This window comes from Falco biarmicus, chromosome 9 (assembly GCF_023638135.1).
Source record: "Falco biarmicus isolate bFalBia1 chromosome 9, bFalBia1.pri, whole genome shotgun sequence".
Lineage (NCBI taxonomy): Eukaryota > Metazoa > Chordata > Aves > Falconiformes > Falconidae > Falco > Falco biarmicus.
In genome coordinates, this window is record NC_079296.1 from 52,147,103 (window position 1) to 52,167,415 (window position 20,313).

General features: G+C 39.8%; 1 protein-coding gene across 1 annotated transcript; it reads left to right on the forward strand.

Moving 5' to 3' along the window:
* The first annotated feature begins 686 nt into the window (after positions 1 to 686).
* On the forward strand, positions 687 to 19,403 carry ABRAXAS2 (abraxas 2, BRISC complex subunit). The gene is made up of 9 exons (XM_056352855.1): positions 687 to 836; positions 1,993 to 2,083; positions 5,086 to 5,122; positions 7,655 to 7,721; positions 10,305 to 10,495; positions 11,064 to 11,183; positions 11,839 to 11,923; positions 13,979 to 14,093; positions 18,928 to 19,403. Exons 1-9 carry the CDS (start codon positions 765 to 767, stop codon positions 19,392 to 19,394), a joined length of 1,245 nt encoding a protein of 414 aa, XP_056208830.1. The 5' UTR covers positions 687 to 764; the 3' UTR covers positions 19,395 to 19,403.
* The last annotated feature ends 910 nt before the right edge of the window (positions 19,404 to 20,313 follow it).

Genomic DNA, 20,313 nt, shown 5'->3' on the forward strand with positions numbered 1-20,313 from the left:
AATTCTGGCATTAGAAGGAGGCGACGGGGGTGCACACTCGCCACTGGGCCACTGGACGATCCGTGGGGGGATGCCGGGGCTGGAGCAGCCAGCAGGGGCCTGCGGGCTCCCTGCAGCACAGGCTGTCGTCAATAGGGCGCTGCCTGCAAAATCAGGGCTGAAAGTTTCCTCCTTGGCGAAGCAAAAGGCCTGAAAAATTCTGGGGACTTAGTACGCATAAAACATCCCTTCATAAAGTGGCCAAACCGAGAAATCCAACAAAGAGATAAACGGCATTGCTGCTCTCAGCTCCTGCACTGCTTCTCGTGCCTGTAACACACAGCACCATTTCTCACCTTCAAAACCTACTCGGAACACCCAACTATCTCATTTTAATACGTTCTGCCAAGGACTCGTCACTCGGGGATGCTCACTCCTCTCAGGGCATCCGCCGGTAGCGCTCACAGGCCTGCCGGCACCGGGCCGCACATCCCACCACCAGCCCAGGAGCACGGCAGGCCCTAGGCTCGGGTGAAGGGTACCCAGCTTACCCACCCACCGCCTGCAGCCTAGCAGCCAAGAGGCCGCAGTGCCCGTTCGCTGCACGGAGCCGGGCCGCGGCGTCCCCCAGCCGCCCACCCGCAACAACCGGCCGCGGCCCTGCCCTGCCCTGCCCTGCCCCAGACTGCGCTTCCCAGCAGCCCCCGCGCCGCCGCCGGAAGTGGGCGCGCCGCGAGCGCGCGCGGGGGCTTGTGGGCGCGGCGGCGGTGGCGGTGGTCTTCATCATGGCGGCTTCCATCTCGGGCTACACGTTCAGTTCCGTCTGCTACTACAGCGCCAACAGCAGTGCCGACCATGTAGGTGCCTGGGGCTGCCGCCTCCCGGCGTGGCGAGGCGGGGTGTCTCTGGGCCCCTGGGGCTCGCCTCCCTCCCTGAGCAGCCACCGGGCCGGGCCACCGCCGGTTGGGCCCCGGCAGGGGGTAACGGCCGGCGGCAGCGGCCCGGCTCGGCTCCTGCCGGCGACGTGGAAGTGCCTCTCGCCGTCAGAGGTGGCAGCGGGGTGTCGCCCGGTCCCGGCCGGGAGGGGTTGGGGGGGTGACTTGCAGTACAGCGGGGTCTCGCTGCTGGGGGGGCCGCCGGCCGCCCCGCGAGTGTGGGCTATGGCTGGGCTCTGCGGGGGGCGCCGGGGGCTGGGAGCAGGGCCCTCGCCTCGTCCGCAGGGAAGGGGCTGCGGGCAGAAAACGCGTGTGTAAAAACTGCGTGGATGTGCGCGCACGTTGCGGTAGTGCTGGCTTTCCAGCGCCGGTAGCCAGCCCCGGCTGCAGTGCAGAACTGGGGTGTTCCGAAGCCCCTCGGGTTTGTTGACAGCCATCTAGTCTGAGCTTGCTCCCTTATCGGTGTACCGCCTTTACGGTGCTTATGCCAAAAGCACCCCATTCCAGCTTATTCTCTTGCTTTGTTTTGGGCAGGGATGGGGAATAAAAGATTATAAGTTACCTTCTGATCAGAAGATGTTCCCTGGTATTGTTCAAGTTCCCGCCCAACCTCCATATGTAAACTTGAGTAAGCCTCTTCAGATGGAAGCTGCACTTCCCGTTGGCTTTGAAGGAACAGAGCAGCAGCTGTGCTGTGCACTGTGCTGAGACCGCCTCGTGCACCGTTCTCAGGCCTCCTCCTCACCTACCCTGTGCCTGTGTAGCTGGGACTGGAGGCAGAGCGCTCCTTTACGTAACCCGAGTTTGCCAAGTATAAGCTGCGTGTTACCTACAGAAGCTTTCGATAGACTTTTTGGACAGCCTGTCCCTATAGCGTTGTGAAAGGATGTTGGTAAACCAGAAAATCAGTCTTGGTAAACTGAAGGACAGGTTATATCTACTGCATCTCAGATACATGTTTCAAACTAAATCTATGTTTTAATTCTTCTGTTTAGTGTGGAGAAAGTTACAGGAAATGACTGTATATAGTGGGTTTTTTCTATTTTTAGTATTTTTTTTTTCCCCTTTAAAATTGTAGGAAGGATTTCTGCTAGGAGAGGTGAGGCAAGAAGAGACCTTCAGCATTAGTGATTCACAGATCAGCAACACTGAATTTCTACAAGTGATTGGTAAGTAATAGAACTTTGACAAATTGTGAAAGAAGCACTGTTCAGTATTTCAACTTTCAGTACAGCAATTCAGTAAGAATTATTTCACTTGTGAGATGAGCATAAGATGTTCCAGTCTTGAAGAATTGGATTTGCTACATTATTTATGTGTTTGTGATTGAGATATGAGGAAAGGCAACAGTCCTTTCCTAGATACAAGGGTTTTATGGAGCTCCTTTTGTGGAGAAAAGATAATTCATTGAAGGCATTTATTGGCATTTCATGTTGGAGAAATTATTTATTTGGCTTTTGGTCCTGCAGGGAGTTTCCTGATTGATATGGTTGCCTAAATACAGATGTGCTCAAAAGAAAATTAATGCATCACATGATTTGTTACTACTGAAAGGGATCAAATTTCCAGTAGAGAGTTTGGATGGATGGATGGTAGTTGATAATATCATAAATTGTCACAGCAAGATTTGCCAAGGAATGTTTTTCAAACCATTTCCTTTATTGATAAACACAAGGAACTGTACAGCTGATTTTTTGTTGTTGTGAAAAGTGAAAGATCTAAGATCTTGCTGTTAAGTGTTGTTGGTTGAAGTAGGTATTTTTATACATGAGGTAGCAACTGTTGCATATTTTTAGCTCTGGTTTATAGAAAATAAGAAACCCCTGGAAGAAAAAGCCTTTTTTATTTACGCATATATAACCTGATGTTAAAATACATCTAAACCTTCCTGAAAACCCCAAATGTATACATATCTGGCCTTGCGGATCTGATTCCAGATAATATAGCAGGGTCTGTGTAAAGCTTAGCTAATGCACCAACATTTTGTGATTGACTCTCAAATGTTATTCTGATACAAAACTAATGATCTCTGAAAGTGTGTAGTATATTATATCAGATCTCAAGATACTTGCCACATTAAAGTAGTGATGGTTGCATATACAAGAATCCAGAAGGTTAAGTAACTTCCTGTTCTGGTTATTTCTAAGGAAACTGCGTGAATTACAGTTAGCTAGTTAAGCTTAATTACAAAAAAATAAAGGCACAGGATTTTGTATGTGTGTATATAATCACTATCAAAGTATTGTGTAAAGGAAGGGCAGCTGACAGCTATGTCTGTTCAGACAAAACTAGACATTCCTATTCAGTGGTAACTGATCTTAGTTATTGTTGACAGTGTAATACAGTAATGTCACCAATTGCGGCCTCAGCGTGGTTTCATAAACCAAGTGTTGGTGGTGTTAAAAATTATTCCCTTTTTAGATAACCCTGTGTCACTTTCTTGGTTACAGTTATTTTCTGAAAAGGGAAATTACCTGCCCTTGGAGATCTTCTAGATATTTTATTTGTTTATCAAATGTTTACTTCAATGTTTATTCATTGGCATTAACTCTTGAACTCCCATTTCAACTCATGAACTGAGACTGACAGTTTTGTGGCAATGTTGTCACAGATGCATTTTAACATTCTGGCGTGTCTGCTGTCTCAAAGCTTATGGTGGTGTTTGAGTGTATATGTGTGTATATATAGTATATGTACTATATAGATATAAAATAGGTCAATGTGTAAAATTTAAATTTGAAATGATGGCTGTTTCGTATGTTCTGAGCCATAGGCTTGTTGCATCCTGTTTTTCAAAAGGCAAGGTTAGTGCACCGACATAATAATAACCCAAGAATCAAGTATGCATTCTCAGTCATTGTAGCCAGTGTATTTGCTGGAAGGAGGTGGTCTAAGATGGAATAATTCCACTTGCTGTCTTTGTTTAGCAGATCATTTCCGCAGATTCCTGTATGCCAGTGTGAAAATATGAGACGTTTTTAAATAAAGTCAGCAAGTCTAACAGCAGCATTGTGAGGTGTTCTTGCCAGTGAAAATGTACGGTTTTTCAGGCAGTACGCCTGCCACGGATGTTCAGGGCCTTGTTTTGATAGTGGCTAAATATGCTGAGATACTAATGCGTGTAGTCTGTTGTTCTTGGGGATTGTGATCGGATTCTCACTCTGCTGAGATTGCAATCATGAGCAGTCTATGACTTCCAGAACAGCAGGTGGTGAGTCACTCTCCAGGAAGGAAGAGTCTAAACAAGGTTGTTGCTAAACTCTCTAGCGTGGTTCTAATCCAGGAGCTTGAAATATTACTGCTACGTAAGTGCTATTCAGTCTGAGCAGGTATGGTTTCAGACAAAAGTTATGTGATGAAGGTATAATAATATGAATAAATGATAAGCTGTATTTGGTAGAAAGTCAGAGTAGAGGAGAACTTCAAAGAAGTATTAAACACCACAAAAATGTCATGCTTGGTGTTAGAGAGAGAATGTGGATTGGATTTTTGTGTTTTTCCTCGCTCTTTGAGATTACGGACATGTTATAACCTTTGCTACTTAAATAAGCATTTTAGCATTTATTTCAACCTCTTCAATGAAAAAAAATACTGTTGTGATTTTTTAATACTTCATATAACAGAATTATAAATTGCAGCTGTTTTGGAGTGGTGTTTAACCCCTTTTCTCGTCAAAGATTCTATTTGCCTTGCTGCTTTAAATACTTCAATGTGTAAGATTTCAGGGATTCCCTTCCCCATCCCATTTTTTATTCATTGTTGCTGTAATAAACAGTGTATATGAATGCAAGTAAATTGTTGCGGAAAGGTGTACCAACAAGGGAAAAATAAATCATAAGTGCCTTTGTGAGGAGGCTGCAACTATAAAATAGTATAAAAAAATGTGTATTTGAGGCTCAGATATCTGTGTGTATCTGAGCAAGTGTATGTCTTGCTTATTGTTAAATATTTTCCTCTGTAAAATGACAGATTAGAAAGAGAAGCTAGCTTTCCGGGTATGGTGCTGTGTCATCAAGTGTTGTTGAGACAGTAAGGGCAGTGTGCGGTCTGACACAAATGTTTATTTGCTCAGTAGCTGTGATGTGGAAAGTTCATGCAAGATATGCCACTGTAATTTCTCTTTACCTTGAGCAGTTGCACATATGTATCTTTCTTTTGTTTGTTGTTGCAGAAATCCATAACCATGAGCCTTGTTCAAAACTCTTTAGGTAAGCATTTTCTGTTATCTTCCTGTGTTGGCTGCAGAATATAAAAATAGGTAGCTCACTGAAATATGTTAGCATTTCAAATGTACCCACCATTGTTTGCATTTTTTTGCTCATTTGATATTATTACAGAAATACATGTAAATAGCACCAACCATGACAATGGAAGTATGAGTTTACAGTTTTAGTGGCACTGAACTTCTTAGGTTAGAAAGGGTGCCGAGGTAGCTAGTATAGGCTTATTTCTCTATTTTTTTGAATTTCTACTTCATGTAGTCAGGGCAGGTAGGATAGCAGTCAGATCAAATCATATCACTCTGATAATTAGGGTGAATGTCAAAACGAATTTGAAGTTGCAGTCTTAGGTTAGCTCTGCTGGGCCTGGTGGGTCACTGAACACCTTGTGTACCCTAACCTTAGTAACTTGCTGGGTTAACAAGCTGTTCTGTAGTTAGTTGTACTGACTTGCACAAACTAATTATTCTGAAACTGTCAGCTTACTAGTTATTTTTACCTTCTGATCTCCTCCAGAATTTAAATTAAATATAGGTCTAATATATTCTGTTTAGCAGCTTCCATCTATTTAGAGGTAGCTTTTCTCAGTGGTCTCTACTTGTTATAGTGATAGCTTCTAAATTGCTGTCTAGAAATTCTTTTTAGAAGAAATTCTCAATTAATCTCCTCTTGTCTTTATTTAGAGATTTCCAGCCAATTAAGATGACATGGTACCTTAGATACTATGATTGACATTGGTTACATTAGAGAGAAAAGCTGCAGTCTATCATTTGCTACCTGATAATTACAGAGAGGGTACTCTTAACCCAGTGATTTAAATGCTAGAGACTACACATCAAGATAATATCCCAGTGTCTAGTAGACTCTTTTGGTTCCTAGTGCTGCTTTGTGCAGCGCATATCAAAACTGATCACGTTTACTGCTTCTCTCCAGTCAAGAAGTTGGTTGTTAGTAACTGAGCTGACGGAGGAAGGGGAAGAAGCCTGTATTTCACTAATGCTTTCTGCACAAGAAAACTGATGATTTATTTCAGAGCACAAGGGAAACTCACAGCTCACGTAGCTTTTATCAGTGCAGAGTGTGGTCTTGGTTTCTCTGTTCTGTTGGTTGTCGCAGATGCTGATTTTGAGGCATTCTGCCTTATCTTTTTGACTTGAGTGGAGCCGGTCTGAGGAGGCCTATCACTCATCCACTTGTGTATTGTAAGCTGGCACTCCTGATGTTGAGTGGAACAGGCTTGGTTCTAGGGCTTTTACCAACTGAAGTGGGAACTGAATAAGAAGCTAGGATTTTAAAAGGACTGATTTCTCTGTGCAGTTTTCAAATGAAGGTGTTTCATTACATACTTGTTGCTCATCCCATAAGAAAGTTATTCTTACAAAGCATAGGAAGAGAAAGAATTGTGTATCTGCTGCTTACAAGAAGGTATAAATACTGTGAACGTTAATGGAAAAATTATGTCAATACTATGTAGTAGCTCAAATTAATAATTAGTTGTTCAATTACTTGCACCTTGAAACAAATTTTGTATCTACCCTTATTTACCAGCCAAGTACTGAGCTCAGGATTTTCTCGGTTTTTACCCCTACACACAAGAGTTGAGATCATAAACCTCTAAAACCAGTGTTTTCCTGCACTGCTTTAGGTGTTAGTGGTATCAGCTCTTGAAAGAGACTTAAGTAAGGACTTGGTAGGTAAGTTAAGGAGGAATCTATTTTCAAATGTTTTTCCTTTTATCATGAAGTGTGTTCTACTTGAATTTATAAACCTGTCTCTGTAGATAGATTTATAAATTCTTAAATCCGTCATGCCCTCAGAATAACAACATGTCAGGGTTTGGGCCTCAGTTCTGTTTGCAGAGCCGTATGGAAAGATGGGGATACTTTGGATTCTTGCTGACCTCAGTGTAACTGTTCTGGCTTCAGGGGTCCAATCATGTGAGTCTAATTGCAGGACTGGAGCTCAAGAAATTGATTTGTAGTTGCATGTAAAATGGCCTTGCTTTCCTTTCTTTGGCAGGTAGTCCTGTTATTATCAAAGCAGGGTTTTGCAGAATCCTGGTCCAAATAAAATTATGTACAGTGCCTTGTTGTAGGGGCTACCAGGGAAATGCTAGGTGTCAAACTAATGTGCACAATGAAAGCATTTTAAAGCTAATAATCACAGGCATCTTGTATTTCATTACTAGTGGTTTAAAGTAGTTAGTTTTCACACCAGCTAGTTTTATGCATCTAATTTAAATGCTCTGTACCTTTCTCTGTAAGTAACTGCCTCTGTCTAGGTCTGATTGCACAGCTAATAGACTTCTAACTGTGCCCTATATGCCACCCAAATTGGATATTATAAGTAGGTGATGTGAATACTGACCTATGTTGATAAAGGTAAAACAATAGAAGTGGCTTTGTAATGTATGGAGTGCCATCTATTTGAAGAACACTCAAAGTATAAATTATTTGCTTTATGTATAATGTGTGTGTGTAAACTGTGTACCTACCTTTCTCTCTTCCTTTTTGGTTCAAGCTTTTATGACTATGCAGGCAAGGTTAATGAGGAGAGTTTGGACAGGATTCTTAAAGACCGAAGAAAAGTAAGTTTTCCATCTTTTCCTCCCGTTCTGGTCATTAGAGCCTATAATTAGAAAGAGAAGTTTTAGAAAACAAACAAACAAAAGAAGCTAAACTAGAAAAAATATTTTTGTTCACAAATCTGATGGTTTGGTTTGACCCATGGCTTATTCTGTACAGAAGTTGGTGGTTTTGTGGTACTTAAGTTAAACTGGGGACAATGTCTAAATTCCCTAAGAACTGCAAAGGATTTAATTCTCCAAGAGGGAAGGGCTGGTGTTAACCCTCTCAGATTTCTGAGCTAAACGTGTAGTGTAATGATTGTGTACTCTGCTGCTGAAACCAGTAACAGTGTAGCTGATGTGAAAATCTGTTCTAAAGAGTTCATTTAAGAGTTGTAATGATACAGCCTTGTAATTGCTATTTTTGCAATGTTACTTTTAAACTGGAAAACTGTTCTATTAGTTACGTCAGATGTTGTCATAGTTTTATGTCATGCATATGTTTCTAGTAGCACAACTAGTATTAAGAAGATTCAGTTTTACTAGTTGCTTGGAGAAGAGTCAAATCTTTTTTCAGTGTTTCACCTTATTCCATTCTTGTGCAAATATGGAATAATTATTGAATAAATAATAATTATCAAATAATTGATTCAGAAGTTCTCATGAACTGGTACATCAGAGAGCAGAACTGAAGGTGTGGTTCTTGATGTAATGAAGTGAAGCCACCAGTCAGCTTGCTCTGGCAAAAAGAGAGATGACTGACTTGTATGGTTCAATTTCTGGCAGCTGTGGACCTTGTTGGACCGAGCAGGAAAGCATCACTAGTACAGGAATTTTGCTCACACGATCTGGTTAGTGTCAGAGCTAGTACAAGGTAGGGGTGGTTAAAAGAAGATCTGGTTTGTTGTTTATCATACTTTTACAAAGCAACAGCAGACCAATGTTGTTCCAGCCTGCTGGTTGCATTTCACTAGTAGCAGAGCCAACTGTCAAGGCATGGCCGTTGGGCTTTTGGGATTTCTGTCCTCTACTGGTGACTCAAGTGTAACTTTCACTACTCTGAGTAAAAATGCCTACTGTGTGAATTGATCATCGTTACGCAAAGTGCGTGATGACAGTTGTTCAGTTGCTAATTGCATTTGCAGTCTTTGCTTTCTGTTCACCTTGCCCACCTGAACTGTGGACTTGTGCTTATAGACAAGGCTTACGCTGAGGAGGGATCTTTAGGGAAGAAAGTTCTAAATCTGTGCAACTTCTGCAACACTGATGATTGTAATGCTTTTTTCTTGTCTGTTTCTTGCAGCAAGTGCTCTCAGAATAAACTCCTCTGTGTATACTGATGTATTTATGCTGAGTACATAGGTGCTTTGTGTGTGTATTTATACATACAGACGTGTACATCTTTATGCTGATGGTGGAGTGAGTTTCCAGTCTCAGATCCTGAATTCTGTAACCCCGTAATTCTACTCTAGAATACTACAGAGCACGTTAAGTTCCCCTTCAGGAGACAAGGCACAAAACTTATTTTAAAAATGTTTGTGTCTCAGTAGTTTTCAGTTGAATTTTATTTCGTTAGGACCTACCTTGCAAAGAGACTCAGGCAAGATGTGTTATCTGTGGTGAGAAAGTAGGCAAAAATGGAGAAATTGGAACTTGTGTCATGTGACTAAGGCACCACAGGTTTAATGACATTAATTGTCATAATGTCAAAAAAGAAATACTGCTGTGTGGGAACCAAGACGGTCTTGTATTTAGTTAGAAAACTAAGTATGTTTTATTACATTCAGACTAAGTAATTGTACAGATTTGCTATAAAAAGTTAAAAAGAATGCCTCCAAATTTTTTTTTGACACGGGAGTCATATTGTTTAATATATAGAATCTGCTCTTTTCCACTGAGTATACGTGCAGTCTTAAGGCATCACTGCATGGATAGTGCCTGTTCCTGAGACTCTTTCTAAACAGAATTGTTCGTGGTATGTCCTTTTCCATTAATCTCTTAAATGTTTACATGAAGTAAAGGAGTTTAATGCCTGTTGTGTTAAAATGTATCTAATTGCATTAGAATAGGTCTTATCTGATGTGCATATGAATCTTTCACAATTCAATACACAATGAGATAATTTTATTGTTGTACACAGCATATTAGTCCCATATGTCTCATGAACAGACATGAATTTGCAAATATGTTTGTGAAGCACTGGAAGTGTCTTAGAAACCAATACAAGTGAATAGCCAGTTGAAATATTTAGGCTAAAGAAAACAGACATCTGCTGTATTTGGAAACAGCTCAAGTCTAATAATTTGAACATGCCCTGAGGTTTGTTGCTAAAGTTGAACAATTGAAGTATATTGGAAGTGGGATTTAAATGCCACTCAGGACACACAGGTGTTTGTTGCACAATAAGGTCAAGCAATTGATAATCATGTTGTAACAGGATTTGGGGTTGTTTAATAGGTGCAAGCCTCTAGTAATTCAGTCCGATTTTGTTGTAGTAAAGCTATTGGCTAATTCACGCGATATACGGGTTTAGGAACTTTATTATCAGAAGGTAAATCTGTATCTCTGTTAACACTTCGGGTTTTTTCTGATGTACTTTTACAGAACGTTATTGGATGGTACAGATTTAGGAGAAACACTCAGCAGCAAATGTCATATAGAGAGCACATCATTCATAAACAGCTGACACACATTCTTGGAGTGCCTGATCTTGTCTTCCTACTCTTCAGCTTCATTTCCACTGCAAATAACTCAACACATGCTTTAGAATATGTGCTTTTTAGACCAAACCGAAGGTAAGCAATCTCTGTGTATGAACCAATCCTCATTTTTTTTTGTTCTGCTTCTTATTGCTATGCCTTATACTTTAAACTAATTTGAAGCTTGTACAATTACACATAAAGGAGGCTTTGTGTTTGTCAAGTGATGTGTCTGTGTACGACTTAGTGATGGCAGGTTTTTTTTTTTCCTGTGCAAGTAATTTATAAATGAAAGTTTTGGGGTGAGCAGAAGTTTTTTTCAGTTCTTAGCTCTTCAGACAAAAGATATTTTAAGAGAAATCAGGTGTTAGTACCATGTTTCTTATGAGATCTGAATGTAGTAGCTTCATCCCTCTTGTATCTGTGGTAGTTTGTATGCACAGTTAAAATTGTTAGAGGTACAGAGGTAGGTCCATCTCAAGGGAGTTTTTGATCATTTATTTTGAACACAACTTCTAATATTTAGCAGCTTTTGTAATAAACCTAGTGCAGAAGCTATAAAACTAGATGAGTTGTGATCATCAGAGAGCTGGGCTAATATCAGGACTATTGAAAATAACCTTTTGAGTATGGATTAAGAAGTCTTTCTAAATTTTCTCTACAGGTATAATCAAAGGGTGTCACTTACTATTCCTAATCTAGGCAACACTAGTCAACAGGAATACAAAGTTTCTTCAGTGCCAAATACTTCTCAGAATTATGCCAAAGTTATTAAGGAACACGGGTAAGGATTTTTGCTTTGTAAATTAAGTACTGTCATTAAGCTCTCCATTCTGTACCTTCCAAGGAGTACTGCAAATGTGCATTTCAAGCAGGAAAAAAACTAGTTCCTACTGTGCTTCTTTTCCTGCTTAAATTGAATCTTTTAGATTCAAGAACAAAGGGGACTTGGTGCACTACTCAGAAAAGCAGGCTCAGGGTGGCCAGGCAGTGCTGCAGGCCTTCTGGCTGGAAGTTTCTTACTTGATTGCCACTTACCCTCCCAATTACAAGGAATTCTGAGTGCAGGCTTGATTTAAAACTTGAACTCTGACTTGGAAGTGTTGAACTGTTGTTGTTTATCTTAAGTATTTTAATTACATATTGTAAATGCAGAGTAGCTCTTCTGACTGTTAACGATGAAGGTATACAAGCTTAAAGATTTCTGCATATCTTTAATTTCATTCAAATGGGACTTTATTGTTGCAGAAGGAATTTTACTATTGAATATGCTGCTGTCCAAGCTTTGGTTCTTAAGAGTACGGTACATTTTTAACAATATAAAATACATTTTAGAAACATTGTGATAGACTGCTTAGCAGCAATTCAAAGATAACATGAGCTAGAAACTTGTGTTGTCTTTTCTAACTAATGATTTCTGCGTTTTTGTTTTTTTTTAGTACTGATTTTTTTGACAAAGATGGAGTGATGAAGGACATCAGGGCTATATATCAGGTTTATAATGCACTTCAGGAAAAAGTACAGGTAACTTCCTTTACTTAATATTGATCGGTATGTATGTGGCATCTTCCCTTTGTCCTTTGGTTAAACCAGCATTGGAGGAGATGGAGACTATTAGAGCTCATAAACAATTTAATGTGAACTGTAGGAAAATAAGTCTGACATTAATAAAGAAATGTGTCAGTTTCTATTTAATGTGTGCATTTGCAGTGATTGCTGTGAAAGTGGTTGATACGGATATCGTCTATTCTTTTTTGCAAATAAGAATGACTTAATGTTCAGTGATTTCTGGGAGTCGTTAGCTATTTTTAAGAGTATGTGTTCAAGAAAAGCCTTGCTGAAGGCTGTAGGGATTTGCACAGGTTGAAAGCCTTGCCTGTGAGTTTAAAAATGTCTCCTGGCTCTTGGTATGTAGCATGCAGCAAAGAGCTCCATCTGTTAGCTAAAACTTGTGAATGTTTTGTGTAGAGCATGAGTGAATCCTGCTCCAAATGTGGCAAAGCATCTGAAAGTGCCTTGAGTGTCAAATCTAGTAAATTTAAGCTTGTCAATTCACAGCTTGTCCTATGTGAAGAGCAGCATAGCTGTGCTGCCTCAGGAGCACACACATGTGTTAATTGTGCTGTAGTCACAGCTTATTTCCAGGCTTTCCCCTTATATCTGCCCTGGAGGGATTTGTATGTCTGCCCCAGCTTAGCTTTGCTGGTTGGCACGTATAGCAGAGCACAAGGCAGTAATCACTCCAGCCATCCCCTGACCTCCTTGCACAGAAGAACTACTATTTCTCGGTGGAAGTTTTGACTTTCTAACCTGCCTTGTAAGGTAGGTGACTTGCAAGGAGAAGGAAGACAGCCTTCATGCTGCTTCAGGAGACAGGAAAATGATTTCCAGAGGTCTAGCCCATTAGCTAATGGTATTATTCTGTAATGCTGTTTTTGCCAAGAATGCATCTGTCCTTTTGTGCTCTTGCTGCTGTTTGAATTACTGTCTGGAAAAATGGAAAATGTAACATCACCAGGGAGTTGTCTTCCTACCTGTTATAACTATGACTTAGTTGTATTTCACTGTGTAAATCATGCTGCTGTGCAATGTTTTCAGAGCTCAAAAGTAACGTAGGTGTTAGCTGACTTAAGAAACTTACCTTTAAAGTGACTGTTTCACAGAGACTGTTACAGGATTGGAAATAAGTTTTCTGGTAAAGCAGCTGAGACACATGTATTTGCATTATTCACTAATTAGTTGGGAAAGAAGGGTTTCAGCTTTATGAACTTCTAAAAATTAGGCATAGAACTGAAAGCATAGCTAATATTTTTCAGCTCTGTAGGTAAGATGACTGATAGTAACCTTTTGGAGAAGAAACAATAAATGGCTAGTGACTTACTGTTCAAGATTCATCAGTGCTTTTAGAATTGTGTACTCTGCAAAACTGATCATGTTTAATGATAATGACAAATACTTAGATTTCTGAAGAAGTAAACAGTATCCATTATAACATGTTTAGATTAAAAAAGAAATTAATATTATCTAGAACTGGTGTTAAACTTTGATCCTCTCTCACATTAATTTCCTAACCAGTATAAGGAAATCTTGTTGAAAAATCAGTGGGTCTTGTTTATTTAATAGATGTATCAGTTAGATCAGCTTGGGACAGTTGTCTCAAGTCAACTGTTTCATACCCCAGTTCAGATTTGGTCTAGTACAAAAAGCGTGCACCTTTATGCTACGCTTTAAGATCATGCTACTATATAGTACCATTATTGTGCTAATGGTGAATTTTTTTTTAAAAAAAGGCAAGCCTTTTCCACCAAGTAGGAAGAACTAACTTTGGATGCTATTACAAATCTTCCTTTAACAATTAATTATTTGGTAATGCTTTTCCTATCATGTATCTGTTGGGAATTGGCAACAGCCAGTAAAGAAAATGATCTTCAGGTTGAATATTATGCTCTGATATCGTTAATTCCTCTTAATGTTTTGCTTTTAATGGCTTCTTGTGTGGTAGTGACTTTATTAATGTTGCCATGAGAGTCTTTCATGTATTTTTGCAAAATATTAGCATATCTTATGTTTTTCTTCTAGGCAGTATGTATAGATGTAGAAAAAAGTGAACGTGTTGTTGAATGTTTTCAAGCTGATGTAAACAAGTTAAAAAGGCAAATCGCACAAAAGAAAAATGAGAAAGAACAAGAAATAAGTAAGTTGCCTTATTTTTTTTGTTTCAGAAGCAGATGCTGTAAGGACAAAATGTTTTGTGGAGTTATTTTGAGTTGTATTCCTGATAGCTCAGCAAAACAAACAAAAAAAAAATCACATTGGGAAGGGTGTATGATGGATTTACATTGAACAATACCCAAACTGTGAAAGTATGTGTACTGCAGGTATTTCTGTAGGCGTCATCCTGTGTTAGCAAACTTAAAACATAGGAGAGAGACAAAGCTGTAGAAAAAGAAGAAAGTAAATTCTGGAAACAACACGGGAAAAGATAGGTTGTAGGAAAGGAAAAGTGGAGCAAAGCCAAGAATGGAAAAAGCAAAAGGAATCTCTCCAGCATTTAGATTTGAAGTGTTACATAGAAACAGAGTACTGTGTTACAGGCCAGTAGCTGTCCGTGTTTTTTTGAAATCTTTATTCCCTTTCCCACTCTCCAACCCTATCCTCAAATACAAGCCCAGCACTAGTTCAGTTAGTTCAGTTTATATTACGGGACACCAGACAAACTGAGTGAAGGAAAATGAGTGCTTAAGTGATGAACATTGATGTAGGTCTGAAGTGCTGTCTAGATTGTTTTTGACCTTGTAACTTTTAGTTACAAGGATGTATCGGGGGGGGGGGGGGGGGGGGTGTGTTACTGATTTAGAAGAGACTATCTAGGTTTTTATCCTCCTCTCCCACTTCATACTTACTGAATCCTAATTAAATCAGCATTTGTTGGTGTTACTTTCTGACTTAGTGATGAATGTGATTAATGTTGAAAAGTGGAAGTAAGTCTTCTCCAAAGTCCATTTTGAAGTCATTCTTCTCTTCAGGAATACTTGCTAGGAAATGGAAGAAGCTATTTAAATGCAGAATATTATTGGAATTTGACTACCTATTTCAAGTTCCATGTCATCACCGATATGAATTTTAGTCTGTGTTAGTTTTAATTCCATGAAGTGACTGAAATATTGTTCTTCTTGCAGTGGCGGGGGCGGGATTCATTTTGAGGGAAGATAGATCAGGGAATTCTTTGCTTTATTCATGGCAATACAAGCATGACTGTCGTCTTTCTAGTGAAGTTCTGAATGCTATGTTTTGAAGACCTATATTAGTATTGAGCTGACTGGGTTTAAGTTTTCATGGTGCAAATAAGTCCCATTAAATGCCCATGGTTTTATTAGGGTCGGTTCTGCATTCTGTATTAACAGTACAAGTTTTCATAGTATATATTTAGGCCTGGTAAGGAAAGTCAGAAGTAGGTGTATGTTCATCTTTATTTTGCTGCTCTTAATTTTCTGAATTAGTGAGAGCTATTGTGTGAGCATACTCGGCTGGTTGCCACACTGTCCTTCTTTCCTAAAAATTGAATGTGGCATCAGGAGTCTTTTGCTTAGCAGTAGATAGGTATCCTGAATAGCCTGGACCTTTCCAAGAAGCCATTGCTGACCTAATTTAATTTGTGAGTGTAAGGGAAGACTGAAGGTAAAGAGTAGGAACAAAGAGTAGGCAAATGGGAAGTAATATTTTTTTTAAAAAGTAATTAATAAGTAGATAATGTATTTCAGCAAACAATTCCTCTCTTTCCAATGTGTTGAAATGATAAGTAAACAACCAAATTTTGTCATTTTAGCTACAGAGTGTTTTTTATTACTTCTGTGTCTTATCTAAAGCTGTGTCTGAGACTAAAAGATGGCTTAGATGGGTTAACAACCTAAACTGCAACAGGACCCTGTGCTGCTATGACTGGGTATTTTGATTTTCTCCAGGCAGCAAGGTGCTGTTATCACATGAGCATTTTAGAGCAAAGTTTGATTTGTCAGCCTGAGTTTTTCTTTCTCTGAACCTCAAAGATAAGGTAAAGAGCCAGCATCAGCCACAGACCATTTGAAAGATGGAAGTGGCATGACTCACTGCTGTTTCCTGCTTGGCTGTAGATGAAACAGGGAACTGCTACTATGTGAGCTAGCAAGAAGTGGAGATGGGTTTTAGTGTGACTGGAGCTGATCCCAGCCCATATGGCAAAAGATGGGGGAGGAGGAGGAAGAGCAGTCGGTGCTAGCCTCTAGGTACTACCAGTGAGATGCAAATGCTGAACTGAAAATTTATGCCAGAGCAGATAATCATGTGAGAGAGCTGAAACAGGAAAACATGCAGCTTGTATCTCTGCAATATTTTTAGATGTGAGTAGCTAAATACCAAAGCTGGCCTTCTGTTCTCTCACTTTCTTAATATCAGGATAATTTCTTTGGTTTTAGCGAGCTAAATGTTCCAATTAATCATTCTCTAAGCTGGAGGAAAAAGGAGCAGTTGATTCAAATTCCTGCGGTAGTGTTGTGTGAAAGCTTGTTATTCTGACAAATTTTTGGTTGACAGGTTATGACTTTACCACTCTAGCATAAACGTCAATTGAGACTTTACTGGCCAGATCACTGAAATCATTTTGTGTATGTAGCAGCATGTTCTAGGGCACAGTGAGGGCTGCGCACTTCCCAGATGCCAGGAAATCTCCCACTGCAGTTCCCGTATTGTGGACCAAAACCGGAATGCCATTACATAGCCACTTGAGGGAATAAGCTGGTTTTATTACTGAAGAGATATCTCATTGACTTGATTAAAGGAACTCTTCCATCTTGATTTTTGCTTTTTCCAGAAGTGTGGTGTTACAGTAAGTAGAGCCGATACCATTTTGTCTTATCACCTAGCTGCAAGGCAGTTTTACGTATACCGGTGGCAGTTTTGACAGATATTTGGAGGTTAATAACCAGTTAGAAACTAGTCAAAAATGTAAGTCTCTCCCAGTGCTTAACAGACCTTCCTGCAAGGTAATTTTTCCTCACGTGTAATGTATGCTGCTCTAATTGAAGCTGCCTTCTGCTTACCTTGCCGCAGCAGCCTGTTATACACATTTGAAGACTGAAACCGTTTCCTCAGTCTTCTCTAATTATCCCAGCTATTGCAGTATTTCCTCTTAGGTCATGATATCTAGACCTCTAATGAGTCCTTTGCTTTTTTAGAGTTTCTCCAGTTTTTCCCTATTTCTTAAACTGTGGTGTTCAAAAGTGGATCCAGTATTTCAGTTGTTGTGTAAACCATTACAGTACATACTGAAATAATACCTACCTGTTTCTCAGCAGCCGGGTACACTTAATGCATGTTGGTATTTCATAGTTTACACAGGTTTTCTGTTGACTTATATTGCCTTTCTGCAGTAAGATGGAACTGTTCCTCGTTTTTGTAGTTGGTGCGGTTCATTATTCCTGTGTATGTCTGTCTTATTTTCCAAATGATCTCATTTAAGATCACTTTCAAATTCCGGTTCTGATACTCTGTCATACTTGCAGCTATTACTAGCATAGTGCCATCTGTAATTTTAATAAGCATGTGCTGATTAAATTCCGTCATTTAGGTTGTTAATGTGAGCATAGTTCTGGTGCAAAGCTGTGGGAGCTTCATCTTGATCTGTCTTTCCAATGTGGCTGTGTAACCATTGTAATTGTTCTTTAACCAGTTCTTAAGCAACTTTTTTTTTTTTTTTTTTATCCTCATAATGTTTATGTTACTGCCTGTTCATTATGAGACACGGAGATGCTGCGAACTCCTTAAAGGCGAGAGATGTGTGGCTTTTGGTCTTGCTTTGGTTGTTAAAACCACATGGATTGGAGGGAGACCCTGTCCTTAGTAGACAAATTTATTTATGGCAACTGTCTAACTGTACAATTACTTAAATAAAAGTCAAAACATGGAAGTGCTGGGGTTTACCCATTGTGTATGACTTTTCATAGGGAACAGTTTTCAGTGATTGTTCTGACTTTTCCAGTTACAGTGACCAACATACCAGTGTTACAGTAGTGCCAGAGCCCTGACCGTGGATCGCTGTGCTAGGGTTACAGAAACACAGGTTCAAAACAGGATTCTTGCTCAGCTAGCTAGTTAGCAATGTAATTACGAGATACCATGTGAGTACAGCTATTTCGGCACGCAGAAGGTAAGCATGCTAGGCGGTGGTCTCGGCAGCCTGCTCGCCTGATCACAGATATTGGGGAGGGAAAAGTATTTGAAGGAAGAATACAAGCAGGTATTTACTCCTTTACTGGTGTTCTGAGGTTGTCCCCTAGCACAAGAAACATCAAGAGGAAGTACAGAAGTGTGGTTTTAAGATGTCATGTCAACAGTAGAAGCTCATTACGGTCTGTTCAAAAGTGAGTCAAGCTTTCAGTACTGAGTAAGACATTAAGTGGAGAAGAGCAAGCATGATGAGCTCTAACATGGCTACTTTTTGATGTGAGAAGAAACAGAAATACAGAGAGAAGATGAGATGGAAAGAACAACAGGTTCTGTTATAAAGAACAGGTTATGGAAACTTCCCATAGCTGTGTTTTTTGGGGATTTAAACTGGAGAAAAACTTAACTGTGGGGGATGACTGTGCAAGTGTGCTGCATTTTTATTTGCTTTCTGACACGTTTTGGTTTTGAAATGGGATCACTAGGGTACAAGTTGTGCTAATGCTGCTGAGTTTTGTGGATGCCACGCTAAATTTAGGGAAGATATTCTTTGTCAAGCTCAAGGAGTAGGATGTAGTAATAGGCGCAAGATTTGACATGATGGTTAGGGATAGGGTCTTACATCGTCATCATACAAAAATCAGAATTGTGGAAGAGGAGTAGTGGAGACTAAGAGGGACAGATTCAGTGCCAGGGACGAACATGTAATAACAACCAGAAAGAAAGAGAGAACAGCTAAGGGCGGGGCGGGTGTGGTATGTTACAGCTAGGTTATATAAAGTGTACTGCAAAGTAAGCATGAAGTACATCAATGTTCTTTGCTTTTGCAGGAATGCAGCAAGCAATTTTAAGCAGGCAAATGCCAACAGATAACCTGGAACCTATGTTTGTTCCACGAATGTCCTACACTGGATTTGCTGTGGAAGGCTGCACGCTTGAAGATTCAGATGTGTCTGATCCTCCTCCTCCGTATTCCGATTTCAATGCAACCAATCAAGAAAGTACTGTTGGTCATGGTCTCCTAGAAAGCAATGTTTTTATGCCTCGACCTCAAGCAGTAGGTTCTTCTAGTTATGTTTCCACAAATGCAGGATTGAAATATTCTGGTAATGGAGCATCCATGCCATCCTCCCAAAGAGCGGTTGGTGACAATGTTGATGAATCAGAAGACAGTGATTATGAAAATTTGCTTGAACCTACAGAGTCGTCTGACAGTGAATACTCACAGACAAGAGATTCACGACCTTCAGCACATCCTGATGGTGATTCCAGGAACACTCAAACTTCTCAGATTTGATGGGGGGGGGGGGAAAAATCCACATGACACTGTTTTTTCGTAATTGTTACAGAGAGATTTTGGGGATTTAACCCGGAGGAAATGAACTACACAGGATTACTGTGCACACAAAACGTAGAAGACTTGCACTAGATGGTTTATTCACCTTGTGATACATTTTGCAAGTTTTATAATGGAATCATTAGGATAATCAAGTTGTACTAATACCGATGAGGTTCATGGATGTACTGGTAAATTTAGGCAAAATGAAATTTATAGAGATCTTGTAGCTTTTGTTGCCGTATTTTCTTTAAGACAATAAATTGGGATGTAGTAACTAAGCACAGTTAGTCTACAAAGGATGTTCTCAAATCAAAACTTACCTCTTGCACTATCATGCCTTGAATTTTAATTTTTGAAAGGGAATAAATATATCAGCCGCCTTCAGAATAGCTTTCTATGGTAAGCCAAATTGGCCTTTGCAAGCGAAGAAATTTTGATAATTCTGGGAAGCCTGATTGGAACAGATGTAGTCTACCTTCTTCTATCGGCATGCTCTTTTAACAGAGAAGGGGTTTGTTTCGACTTTTTTTACTAGCAGAATGTGTGTATCACTTAAAATGATGGTTGCCTTTTTTTCTGTAAAGGGTGTGGGGGGTGGGTGGGATGACTGGTAAATCATCCAAATGAATGTCATAAATATAATTATTCTGGTTTTGCTGGGTTTACAATGACTTTATGCCACACTAGCCTCATTTATTGTCTCATTTGTTATTTTAGCATAAATAGGAAGTGCACATACAGGAGTAAATGACTGACAGAAGTAGTAAATTCCATCATGATTGGACTTTGGAGTCTGCAAATTACAAACATCAGAGACTGCTTCTTGCATTTTATTTGCATCTGAATATTGGATTTACGCTTCTAGATGAGTTGTTTT

Bases quoted from the DNA above. Each gene is read 5' to 3' on its own strand.
- ABRAXAS2 (XM_056352855.1), top strand. From the start codon at position 765: ATGGCGGCTTCCATCTCGGGCTACACGTTCAGTTCCGTCTGCTACTAC. The intron at 837-1,992 runs GTAGGTGCCTGG...TTAAAATTGTAG, and splicing joins CCAACAGCAGTGCCGACCAT to GAAGGATTTCTGCTAGGAGA. The intron at 5,123-7,654 runs GTAAGCATTTTC...TTTTGGTTCAAG, and splicing joins CCTTGTTCAAAACTCTTTAG to CTTTTATGACTATGCAGGCA.